A 13320-nucleotide genomic window follows, 5' to 3' on the forward strand; every position below is an offset into this window, starting at 1 on the left:
TATTGTCATAGTGTTACTGCTATCGTACTGAGTCTTATTCTATATGGTCTCTACAGGGTTCTGTATGGTAATATTGTCATGGTGTTACTGCTATAGTACTGAGTCTTATTCTATATGGTCTCTACAGGGTTCTGTATGGTAATATTGTCATGGTGTTACTGCTATAGTACTGAGTCTTATTCTATATGGTCTCTACAGGGTTCTGTATGGTAATATTGTCATAGTGTTACTGCTATAGTACTGAGTCTTATTCTATATGGTCTCTACAGGGTTCTGTATGGTAATATTGTCATAGTGTTACTGCTATAGTACTGAGTCTTATTCTATATGGTCTCTACAGGGTTCTGTATGGTAATATTGTCATAGTGTTACTGCTATAGTACTGAGTCTTATTCTATATGGTCTCTACAGGGTTCTGTATGGTAATAAGATCACAGATCTCCCCAGAGGACTGTTTGAGGGTCTCGGCTCTCTAGAACTGCTGTAGGTACACTTCTGTCTACTTCCTAGATCATACCCTATTCCCTATGTAGTGCACTGTACTGTCTACTTCTGCAACTATGTCTTATGTAGTGCACTGTACTGTCTACTTCCTAGATCATACCCTATTCCCTATGTAGTGCACTGTACTCTCTACTTCCTAAATCATACCCTATGTAGTGCACTATACTGTCTACTTCCTAAATCATACCCTATTCTCTATGTAGTGCACTGTACTGTCTACTTCCTAAATCATACCCTATGTATTGCACTATACTGTCTACTTCCTAAATCATACCCTATTCCCTATGTAGTGCACTGTACTGTCTACTTCCTAAATCATACCCTATGTATTGCACTACACTGTCTACTTCCTAAATCATACCCTATTCCCTATGTAGTGCACTGTACTGTCTACTTCCTAAATCATACCCTATGTATTGCACTATACTGTCTACTTCCTAAATCATTCCCTATGTAGTGCACTAATTTTGACCAGAGCCTGATATACAGTATGTGCTTTTAGTTTAGGAACAGAACTTCTCTCCGTCCCTCCGTCCCTCTCTCCCTCAGTCTCTCTCTATCTCTCTCTCCCTCCATCCCCCTATCTCTCCTTCTTATCGGCTCTCACTCTCTATGGATTAATAAATCTCTCCTCTCTTTCCCCTCCCATCTCTCTCTCCATCCTCACCTCTCTCCCCTCCGTCGGATATAATCTCTATCTCTCTCCTCCATCCCCCTATCTCCTTCTCTATCGCTCTCACTCTATCGCTCTCTCTCTCTCTCTCCTTACTCCCATCTCTCTCTCTCCATCCTCACTCTCTCCCCCTCTGTCTCTGTCTCTCTCCCAGTCTCCTGAATGCCAATAAGATCCATTGTATTCGAGCCACAGCCTTCCAGGACCTAGAGAATCTAGCTCTGCTGTCTCTCTACGACAACAAGATCCAGACCCTGGCTAAAGGAACCTTCTCACCCCTTCACAGTATACAGACACTGTGAGTCTCACACACACACACCTTCACACTCCCACACAGTATACAGACACTGTGAGTCTCTCTCACACACACACACACACACACACACACACACACACACACACACACACACACACACACACACACACACACACACACACACACACACACACACACACACACACACACACACACACACACACACACACACACACACACACACACACACACACACCTTCACACCCCCACACAGTATACAGACACTGTGAGTCTCACGCACACATGCACACACACCTTCACACCCCCACACAGTATACAGACACTGTGAGTCACACACACACACGCACACATGCACACACACCTTCACACCCCCACACAGTATACAGACACTGTGAGTCACACACACACGCACACATGCACACACACCTTCACACCTTCACACAGTATACAGGCACTGTGGTATGCATAGGTATACTGTCAAATACAATACCCAAACAGGCATACATACATGTTCCATCCTACATACTGATGCATACAGATGAAGTCTTCACATCCATATAGTATTAGGCAAAGGTCTCTGTTCTATGACGGTTCTGGAGGGACCAAACACTTCTGCTTTTATCCTCTCCTTGTAATAAGGGACTAATTCAGACCTGGGACACCGGGGGAGTGCAATTAACTACCAGGTAGAAACAAAACCAGAAGTGTTTGAGGAGACCAGGACCTGGAATCAATTAACTACCAGGTAGAAACAAAACCAGAAGTGGTTGGCGAGACCAGGACCTGGAATCAATTAATTACCAGGTAGAAACAAAACCAGAAGTGGTTGGGCCCTCCATATTCTTTTAAAACCTGACCTCTCTCTCCCCCTAGTCACCTGGCCCAGAACCCGTTTGTGTGTGACTGTAACCTGAAATGGCTGGCAGACTACCTGAGGTCCAACCCCATAGAGACCAGCGGTGCCCGCTGTGCCAGCCCACGCAGACTGGCCAACAAACGCATCGGGCAGATCAAGAGCAAGAAGTTCCGCTGCTCTGGTGTGTGTATGTATGTCTGTCTGTGGTCATCTGACGTGTGTGTGTGTCTGCAGTGTGTGTGTGTGTCTAGCTCCATCACCTTGTTCCAACTTATGCCAGGCTCCGTCCCAGCACACACACGGCACTCTTTCCCTTCATCAGCCAGCGGTATAGGCCAGCATTATCTGCCAGCATTATAGGCCAGCATTATCTGCCAGCGTTATAGGCAGCATTATCTACCCGCGTTATAGGCAGCATTATCTGCCAGCGTTAAAGACCAGCATTATCTGCCAGCGTTAAAGGCCAGCATTATCTGCCAGCGTTAAAGGCCAGCATTATCTGCCAGCGTTAAAGGCCAGCATTATCTGCCAGCGTTAAAGGCCAGTATTATCTGCCAGCGTTAAAGGCCAGCATTATCTGCCCGCGTTATAGGCAGCATTATCTGCCAGCATTATAGGCCAGCATTATCTGCCAGCGTTAAAGGCCAGCATTATCTGCCCGCGTTAAAGGCCAGTAATATCTGCCAGCGTCAAAGGCCAGCATTATCTGGTTCACAAGTAGGCAGCATTATCTGCCAGCATTATAGGCCAGCATTATTCAAGCCAGCGTTAAAGGCCAGCATTATTCGCCCGCCGTTAAAGGCCAGCATTATCTGCCAGCGTTAAAGGCCAGCATTATCTGCCCGCGTTACAGGCCAGCATTATCTGCCAGCGTTAAAGGCCAGCATTATCTGCCAGCGTTATAGTCCAGCATTATCTGCCCGCGTTAAAGGCCAGCATTATCTGCCAGCGTTATAGTCCAGCATTATCTGCCAGCATTATCTGCCAGCGTTATCTGTCCGCGTTATAGGCCAGCATTATCTGTCCGCGTTATAGGCCAGCATTATCTGCCCGCGTTATAGTCCAGCATTATCTGCCAGCGTCATCTGCCAACCCAGCCCCAGTGAAACCACTAACGGCTCCTTGATCTGTGTGCTTTAGAGCTGGTACAGGTTATGACAGGTTATAAGGCATTACGTAGAGTCATGTTGAACCATGATACCATGGAGATGACGTGGTGTTTTCTGTTTCATATCTAACTGCGTTACAGGGCCAGGAGATGCTGCTTTCTTATTCATCAGAGATATAGATATATCTATCTTAGAGTAGGAAAACAAACAATTACAAAGCTACTGCATTCTACAGTATATACAAATATTCTATATCCTGATGCCATCCTCCTTAAACTGTCAGTAAACTTAATTTGTTTTTTTTTGTTTCCATGGTAGCTAAGGAGCAGTACCACATCCCAGGTACGTGTGTGTTAGTTCTACATATCCGTATATGTACTTCTGTATATACATACTGTAGTATATTATACTGTATATCTGTATCTGTACTTCTGTATATACATACTGTAGTATATTATACTGTATATCTGTACATTCTCTGTATATACATACTCTGTTGTATATACTGTTGTATATTATACTGTATATCTGTACCTCTGTATATACATACTGTAGTATATTATACTGTATATCTGTACTTCTGTATATACATACTGTAGTATATTATACTGTATATCTGTATTTCTGTATATACATACTGTAGTATATTATACTGTTTATCTGTATATATCTGTACTATCTGTTAGCATATACATACTGTAGTATATTATATATTATACTGTATATCTGTATCTGTACTTCTGTATATACATACTGTAGTATATTATACTGTATATCTGTATTTGTCCTGCACATTGGACCTGCTCATGTGTGACGTATAGAACATGTCAAATGAACTGTGACTTCTGTGTTGTGTCCAGGCATGTTGGACGCTAAACAGTAACTGGGTATGAAAATACTACACTGTGTTCTATGTAGGGTTGCAAAGATCTGGGAACTTTCCCAAAATTCCCAGGTTTCCTGCTTATTCCCTCCTGATTCCAGGAACATTTCACTTGGGTTTCTGGAAAACTTGGGACATTTGTGAAAGTTGCCGGACATTTGCAACCCTAATTCTATGTGTGTTGTACAGTATATCTAAATACAGTATGTTATATTTGATAATACAGTGTGTTCTATGTGATCAAATCAAAGAGTAGAGTTAGAGTTATTATAGTGACATATAGGTAGAGTTATTATAGTGACTATGCACAGATGATAACAGAGAGTAGCAGCGGTGTAAAAGAGGGGGAGAGGGGGTGGGGGTGGGGGGCAATGCAAATAGTCTGGGTAGCCACTTGATTAGATGTTCAGGAGTCTTATGGCTTGGGGGTAGAAGCTGTTTAGAAGCTTCTTGGTCCAAGATTTGGTGCTCTGGTAGCGCTTGCTGTGCGGTAGCAAAGAGAACAGCCTATGACTGGGGGCTGGAGTCTTTGACAATTTTAGGCCTTCCTCTGACACCGCCTGGTATAGAGGTCCTGGATGGCAGGAAGCTTGGCTCCAGTGATGTACTTGGCCGTTTGCACTACCCTCTGTAGTGCCTTGCGGTTGGAGGCTGAGCAGTTGCCATACCAGGCAGTGAAGCAACCAGTCAGGATGCTTTCGGCCCTCTTTTTCCTGTAGTCCACAATCATCTCCTTTGCCTTGATCATGTTGCGGGAAAGGTTGTTGTCCTGGCACCACACGGCCAGGTCTCTGACCTCCTCCCTATTGGCGGTCTCTTGTCGTTGTCTGTGATCAGTCCTACCACTGTTGTGTCATCGGCAAACTTAATGATGGTGTTTGAGCTGTGTCTGGCAGTGTAGTCATGAGTGAACAAGGAGTACAGGAGGGGACTGAGCACACACCCTGAGGGGTCCCTGTGTTGAGGATCAGCATGGTGGATGTGTTGTTACCCACCCTTACCACCTTGGGGCGGCCCTTGAGGAAGTACAGGATCCAGTTGCAGAGGGAGGTGTTTAATCCCAGGGTCCTTAGCTTATTAATGAGCTTTGATGGCACTACAGTGTTGAACGTTGAGCTGTACTCAATGAATAGCATTCTCACATAGGTGTTCCTTTTGTCCAGGTGGGAAATGGCAGTGTGGAGTGCAATAGAAATGGCATAATCTGTAAATCTGTTGGTGCGGTATGCCAATTGTAATGGGTCTAGAGTTTCTGGGATAGTGGTGTTGATGTGAGCCATGACCAGCCTTTCAAAGCACTTCATGGCTATAGACGTCAGTGCTACAGGTTGGTAGTCATTCAGGCAGGTTACCTTAGTGTTCTTGGGCACAGGCACTATGGTGGTCTGCTTGAAACATGTTGGTATTACAGACTCAGACAGGAGAGGTTGAACATGTCAATGAAGACACGTGCCAGTTGGTCAGCGCATGCTCGCAGTACACGTCCTGGTAATCCGTCTGGCCCTGTGAATGTTGACCTGTTTAAAGGTCTTACCTCACATCGGCTGTGGAGAGAGTGATCACACAGTCTTCTGGAACAGCTGGTGCTGTCATGCATGTTTCAGTGTTATTTGCCTTGAAGCAAGTATATAAGTAGTTTTGCTCGCCTGGTAGGCTTGTGTGACTGGGCAGCTCTCGACTGTGCTTCCCTTGCAGTCTGTAATGTTTTGCAAACCCTGCCACATCCGACGAGCCTCAGAGCCGGTGTAGTATGATTCGATCTTAGTCCTGTATTGATACTTTGCCTGTTTGATGGTTCGACGGAGGGCATAGCAGGATTTCTTTTTAAGTTTCCGGGTTAGAGTCCTGCTCCTGAAAGCGGCAGCTCTAGCCTTTAGCTCAGTGCAGATGTTGCCTGTAACCCATGGCTTCTGGTTGGGGTATGTACGCACGGTCACTGTGGGGACGACATCATCGATGCACTTATTGTTGAAGCCAATGACTGATGTGATGTACTCCTCAATGCCATCTGAGGAATCCCAGAACATATTCCAGTCTGTGCTAGAAAACAGTCCTGTAGCTTAGCATCTGCTTCATCTTATTACTTTTTTCACTGGTGTTTCCTGCTTTAATTTTTGCTTTTAAGCAGGAATCAGGAGGATATAATTATGGTCAGATTTGCCAAATGGAGGGCGGAGTAGAGCTTTGTAGGCGTCTCTGTGTGGAGTAAAGGTGGGCCAGAGTTTTTTCCCCTCTGGTTGCACATTTAACATGCTGATAGAAATTTGGTAAAACAGATTTAAGTTTCCCTGCATTAAAGTCCCCAGCCACTAGAAGCGTCGCCTCTGGGTAAACGTTTTCTTGTTTGCTTTGACAGAATACAGCTCATTCAATGCTGTCTTAGTGCCAGCCAGTCTGTGGTGGTATGTAAACAGTACGGTGTTCTATGTGTGATAATACGGTGAGTTCTATGTGATAATACAGTGCTGTATGTGATAATACGGTGAGTTCTATGATAATACAGTGTGTCTATGTGATCATACGGTGAGTTCTATGTGATAATACAGTGTGTTCTATGTGATAATACAGTGTGTTCTATGATAATACAGTGTGTTCTATGTGATAATACAGTGTGTTCTATGTGAGTTCTATGTGATAATACAGTGTGTTCTATGTGTGATAATACAGTGTGTTGGTGATAATACAGTTCTTGTGTGATAATACATGTGATAATACAGTGTGTTCTATGTGATAATACAGTGTGTTCTGTGTTAATACAGTGTGTAATACGGTGTTCTATGTGATAATACAGTGTGTTCTGTGTGATAATACAGTGTGTTCTATGTGATAATACAGTATGTGATAATACTATGTGATAATACAGTGTGTTCTATGTGATAATACAGTGTGATAATACTGTGTGATAATACAGTGTGTTCTGTGTTAATACAGTGTGTTCTATGTGATAATACAGTGTGTTCTATGTGATAATACAGTGTGTTCTATGTGACAATACAGTGTGTTCTAGTGTGTTCTATGTTAATACACTGTGTGAGTTCTATGTGATAATACAGTGTGTCTATGTGATAATACAGTGTGTTCTGTGTGTGGTGAATGTGTTCAGGTACAGAAGACACCCGTCTGAATAATGAGTGGCAACAGTAAGCCAGTGTGTCCTGCCAAGTGTCGCTGTAGCCAACGTAGTGGACTGTTCTAACCTCCGTCTCACCAAGTTCCCCCAACACCTACCTGCCTCTACCACCGAGCTGTAAGGACACACACAGTATACTGTCATCTATTGCTGCTTTCTGTCTGTTCTCTGACAGTTTTCCTCCCGTCTCAGGCGTCTCAACAACAATGACATCTCAGTGCTGGAAGCCACCGGGCGTCTTTCAAGACCCTCTCTCAGCTCAAGAAAATGTACGCTCTCTCAATTTACTTCTGAAGTTTTAAGTTAACCACCATTGTTGATTTTTTGGGGTATTAGTTCATGACATATATTCATTAACATTTGAATAATAATAATAATATAATTAATAAACATAGTGTAACTGCTGATGAGGTGTAACAAGGCATAATATTTCAGACCAATATCTAAAAAGAATTTATATCTATTCATTAGTAACCATAAAAGTCCACGGTCTTGTATGTTATTGGGATAATTCAGTTGACCATTGGTTTGTTGTTTGTAACCAGCATAATCCATGTTTTTCAGTAACCTTAGCAACAACAAGATCTCAGAGATCGAGGACGGAGTGTTTGATGGGGCGGGGTCTGTCATGGGAGCTCCACCTGACAGCCACCCTTGGACTCTGTCAGAGGGACCATGTTCAGGGGCATGTGTGGCGCCCGCATGCTGTGAGTTAGCACCTTCATCATTATCATCATTATTATCAGCATCATGATCATTATTATCATCAATCAATCAAATGTATTTAGAAGCCCTTTACATCAGTCGTGATGTCAAAAAGTGTTTATACAGAAACCCAACCTAAAACCCCAAACAGCAAGGAATGCAGATGTAGAACAGTTGAAACAGGATCAGCAGCACAACCAGGTGGACTGGGACAGCAAGGGAGTCATCAGGCCAGGTAGTCCTGATGCATGGTCCTAGGGCTCAGGTCCGAGAGAAGAGAAAGAGAGAGGGAATTAGAGGGAGCATACTTAAATTCACACAGAACACAGGATAAGACAGGAGAAGTATTCTAGATATAACAGACTGACCCAGCCCCCGACACATAAACTACTGCAGCATATCATCATCATCAGCATTATCATTGTAATTATCATCATTATCATTACAATTATTATAATTACCATTGCCATCGCCATTATCATCATCACATTATCATTCATCATGATCATCATCGTTTTCATAGTCACCATTTTCATCTTAATCATAATTATCATCAATTATAATAAGGCCTGAGGGAGGGTGGTATATGGCCAAAAACAGCACAGCTAAGGGCTGTTCTTACGCACGACGCACTGCGGAGTGCCTGGACACAACTCCTTAGCTGTGGTATATTGCCATATACCACAAACCCCGATGTGCCTTATTGCTATTTGCCGTGGAAATTCATACTGAGTGAGACTTTGTCATTTCTTCAAACAATCATCTTTATTTAATATCGATTTAATTATTGCAATAATGAAACTGGTCAACCCAAAAGTCTTGAAGGATAATTGTCGCTATCAATATAAATGCTGTCTTCACCAATGACTACAGTGTCTCTGTGTGTTGTAGGATGTTGAGGAACAACCGTATCAGCTGTATCCATAACGGCAGCTTCACTGGTCTGACCAACGTCCGCCTGTTGTCTCTCTATGACAACCAGCTCCACACCATAATGCATGGGGCCTGACACACTGCCCAACCTCTCTACACTGTAAGACACACATACACACATTCACAAATCATCCTTGAAAAGTTTAAGAACTCTGTTGTAGACTGATCCGCCTCTTATCTCTCACACTCGCTTCTCTTTCTCTCCCCCTATTTCCATCTCACCTCTCTCTCCCCCACCTCTCTCCCCCACCTTTCTCTCTCCCCCACCTCTCTCTCTTAACCCCACCTCTCTCTTAACCCCACCTCTCTCTTAACCCCACCTCTCTCTAACCTCCACTCTCTTCCCCCATCTCTTTCTTCCTCCCTCCCCTCAGGAACCTGTTGGCCAACCCGTTTTAACTGTGACTGTCGTCTGGCGTGGTTGGGGGCTGGCTTCCTAGACGAATCGTAACGGGGGGAACCCTCGCTGCCCCCCACCTTCCTCTCCCCCACCAGCACCTCTCCCCCGGCACACACACTTCTCTCTCCCCCGGACACACGCTGGACTCACACTCACACGCACACCCCACGGACTCACGTAGAAACACACATCACCACAAGGACCAGAGATTTTATCATTTCTGATAATATTACATTTCTCTTAACCCCACCTCCCAGGCTCTGAACCTCCACAGTAGCTCACTTGTCCCAGTGAGTGTCTTCCTCCCTCCCTCCAGGCCCTGCCTAACGTTGCCCCAACGTCACTGAACTGTAAGTCACAGACTGGGGTTAGAGGTCAGGAGACCTGGCGTTAGGGTTGTGAGGGGCGTGGCTACTCAGTTCACCAGTTAGACTTAGTTATATAACGTAGTACCTGTGTAATAGGAATCCTCTATAGTCTGCCAGAGGCCCTAACCCTATAGTCTGTCCTCAGAGATCGGCTTACTGACTAGGTAGGTATAACCCTGTAGTCTGTTCTGCAGCACAGACTTACTGACTAATAGGTAGGTATAACCCTGTAGTCTGTTCTGGCTAGGACAAGGTTTACTGACTAATAGGTAGGTATAACCCTATCACTGTTCACTAGGACAAGGCTTACTGACTAATAGGTAGGTATAACCCTATAGTCACACAGACACGCACTGACTAATACGCAGAAAACCCACATCACACACAAGGACACAGTAGATAACCCTATAGTCTGTTTTCATTGATAGAAGTATAATTACATTTCAAAATATTTCAAGTAGTCTCCTTCTCCCAGGTGCAGTATTGAGGAGAGTAGCTGTGTAGCCTTGGCCCTCAGTGTCCCAGTGAGTGTACTCTGTACAGAGACGGTGGTCCGGGCTGTAGTAACAAGCAATCTCCAGGCCCTGCCTGCTGGGTTGCCTCAACGTCACTGAACTGTAAGTCATAACCCTGTAGTCTGTTCTGGCTAGGACAAGGCTTACTGACTAATAGGTAGGTATAACCCTATAGTCTGTTCTGGCTAGGACACGGCTTACTGACTAATAGGTAGGTATAACCCTGTAGTCTGTTCTGGCTAGGACAAGGCTTACTGACTAATAGGTAGGTATAACCCTATAGTCTGTTCTGGCTAGGACACGGCTTACTGACTAATAGGTAGGTATAACCCTATAGTCTGTTCTGGCTAGGACAAGGCTTACTGACTAATAGGTAGGTATAACCCTGTAGTCTGTTCTGGCTAGGACAAGGCTTACTGACTAATCGGTAGGTATAACCCTGTAGTCTGTTCTGGCTAGGACAAGGCTTACTGACTAATAGGTAGGTATAACCCTGTAGTCTGTTCTCGCTAGGACAAGGCTTAATGACTAATAGGTAGGTATAACCCTGTAGTCTGTTCTGGCTAGGACAAGGCTTACTGACTAATAGGTAGGTATAACCCTGTAGTCTGTTCTGGCTAGGACAAGGCTTAGCCTATCAATAGGTAGGTATAACTCTGTAGTCTGGTTCTGCCAGGACAAGGTTTATCAGACTAATAACTACTAACTTAGTTACTTTAACCACAGTGTCCTCCTCCTCCTCCTCTTCCTCCTCCTCCTCTTCCTCTTCCTCCTCTCAGGTATCTGGATGGGAACCAGTTCAGCATGGTGCCCAGGGAACTGTCCACCTTCAAACACCTGCAGCTGGTGTGAGTTAACCATTACTGTCTGTTAGTGTGTCTGTTGTGTCTGGTTATGAGTTAACCACTACTGTCTGTTAGTGTCTGCTGTGAGTTAAACCATCCAGCTGTCTGTTACTGTGTCTGTTACTGCATGGTCAGTGGTGTTCTCGGGGCTTAGGTCCCCATGACTGTGTTACTGATCTCTCACTGGGATATTGTACTGTACAAAGGTGTACTGTGCCCTAGAGGTCACCAACCATGGTCCTGGTCCCTACAGAGTGTTTATCAGTATATTTCACCTTTATTTAACCAGGTAGCAAGTTGAGAACAAGTTCTCATTTACAACTGCGACCTGGCCAAGATAAGCAAAGCAGTGCGACACAAACAACAACACAGAGTTACACATGGAATAAACCAACATACAGTCAATAATACAGTACAAAAAGGCTATATACAGTATGTGCAAATGAGGTAGGATAAGGGAGGTATAATAGGCCATGGTGGTGAATAAATAGGCAATAAATAGGCCATGGTGGTGAAGTAATTAGAATATAGCAATTAAACACTGGAATGGTAGATGTGCAGAGATTAATGTGCAAGTAGAGATACTGGGGTGCAAAAGGAGCAAGATAAATAAATAAATACAGTGTGGGGATGAGGTAGTTGGATGGGCTATTTACAGATGGGCTATGTACAGATGCAGTGATCTGTGAGCTGCTCCGACAGCTGGTGCTTATAGCTAGTGAGAGAGATATGAGTCTCCAGCTTCAGTGATTTTTGCAGTTCGTTCCAGTCATTGGCAGCAGAGAACTGGAAGGGAAGGCGGCCAAAGAAAGAATTGGCTTTGGGGGTGACTAGAGAGATATACCTGCTGGAGTGCGTGCTACAGGTGGGTGCTGCTATGGCGGCCTTGTAGATGACCTGGAGCCAGTGGGTTTGGCGACGAGTATGAAGCGAGGGCCAGCCAACGAGAGCATACAGGTCGCAATGGTGGGTAGTATATGGTGCTTTGGTGACAAAACGTATGGCACTGTGATAGACTGCATCCAGTTTGTTGAGTAGAGTGTTGGAGGCTATTTTGTAAATGACATCGCCGAAGTCGAGGATCGGTAGGATGGTCAGTTTTACGAGGGTATGTTTGGCAGCATGAGTGAAGGATGCTTTGATGCAAAATAGGAAGCAGATTCTAGATTTAATTTGGGATTGGAGATGCTTAATGTGAGTCTGGAAGGAGAGTTTACAGTCTAACCAGACACCTAGGTATTTATAGTTTTCCAGGTTTACAGTCTAACCAGACACCTAGGTATTTATAGTTTTCCAGTTTTACAGTCTAACCAGACACCTAGGTCTTTATAGTTTTCCAGGTTTACAGTCTAACCAGACACCTAGGTCTTTATAGTTTTCCAGGTTTACAGTCTAACCAGACACCCAGGTATTTGTAGTTGTCCAGGTTTACAGTCTAACCAGACACCTAGGTATTTATAGATGTCCAGGTTTACAGTCTAACCAGACACCCAGGTATTTGTAGTTGTCCAGGTTTACAGTCTAACCAGACACCTAGGTATTTATAGGTGTCCAGGTTTACAGTCTAACCAGACACCTAGGTCTTTATAGTTTTCCAGGTTTACAGTATAACCAGACACCCAGGTATTTGTAGTTGTCCAGGTTTACAGTCTAACCAGACACCCAGGTATTTGTAGTTTTCCAGGTTTACAGTCTAACCAGACACCTAGGTCTTTATAGTTTTCCAGGTTTACAGTCTAACCAGACACCCAGGTATTTGTAGTTGTCCAGGTTTACAGTCTAACCAGACACCTAGGTATTTGTAGTTGTCCAGGTTTACAGTGTAACCAGACACCCATGTATTTGTAGTTGTCCAGGTTTACAGTCTATCCAGACACCCAGGTATTTATAGTTTTCCAGGTTTACAGTCTAACCAGACACCCAGGTATTTATAGTTTTCCAGGATTACAGTCTAACCAGACACCCAGGTATTTATAGTTGTCCAGGTTTACAGTCTAACCAGACACCCAGGTATTTATAGTTGTCCAGGTTTACAGTCTAACCAGACACCCAGGTATTTGTAGTTGTCCAGGTTTACAGTCTAACCAGACACCCAGATATTTGGAGTTGTCCAGGTTTACAG

At 44.2% G+C, this 13320-nt stretch overlaps 1 protein-coding gene across 1 annotated transcript; it reads left to right on the plus strand.

Annotated features, from left to right (window-relative positions):
* Window positions 1-380: 380 nt before the first annotated feature.
* Window positions 381-9146, plus strand: LOC124030061 (slit homolog 1 protein-like; the record flags this gene model as incomplete). The annotated part of the gene is made up of 7 exons (XM_046341569.1): window positions 381-483; window positions 1332-1475; window positions 2328-2491; window positions 3738-3761; window positions 7406-7442; window positions 7997-8095; window positions 9029-9146. Coding segments are annotated over 7 exons (689 nt in total), but the record flags the coding sequence as incomplete, so codon positions are not given.
* Between the last annotated feature and the right edge of the window lie 4174 nt (window positions 9147-13320).

Source organism: Oncorhynchus gorbuscha, unplaced genomic scaffold (assembly GCF_021184085.1).
Source record: "Oncorhynchus gorbuscha isolate QuinsamMale2020 ecotype Even-year unplaced genomic scaffold, OgorEven_v1.0 Un_scaffold_9106, whole genome shotgun sequence".
NCBI lineage: Eukaryota > Metazoa > Chordata > Actinopteri > Salmoniformes > Salmonidae > Oncorhynchus > Oncorhynchus gorbuscha.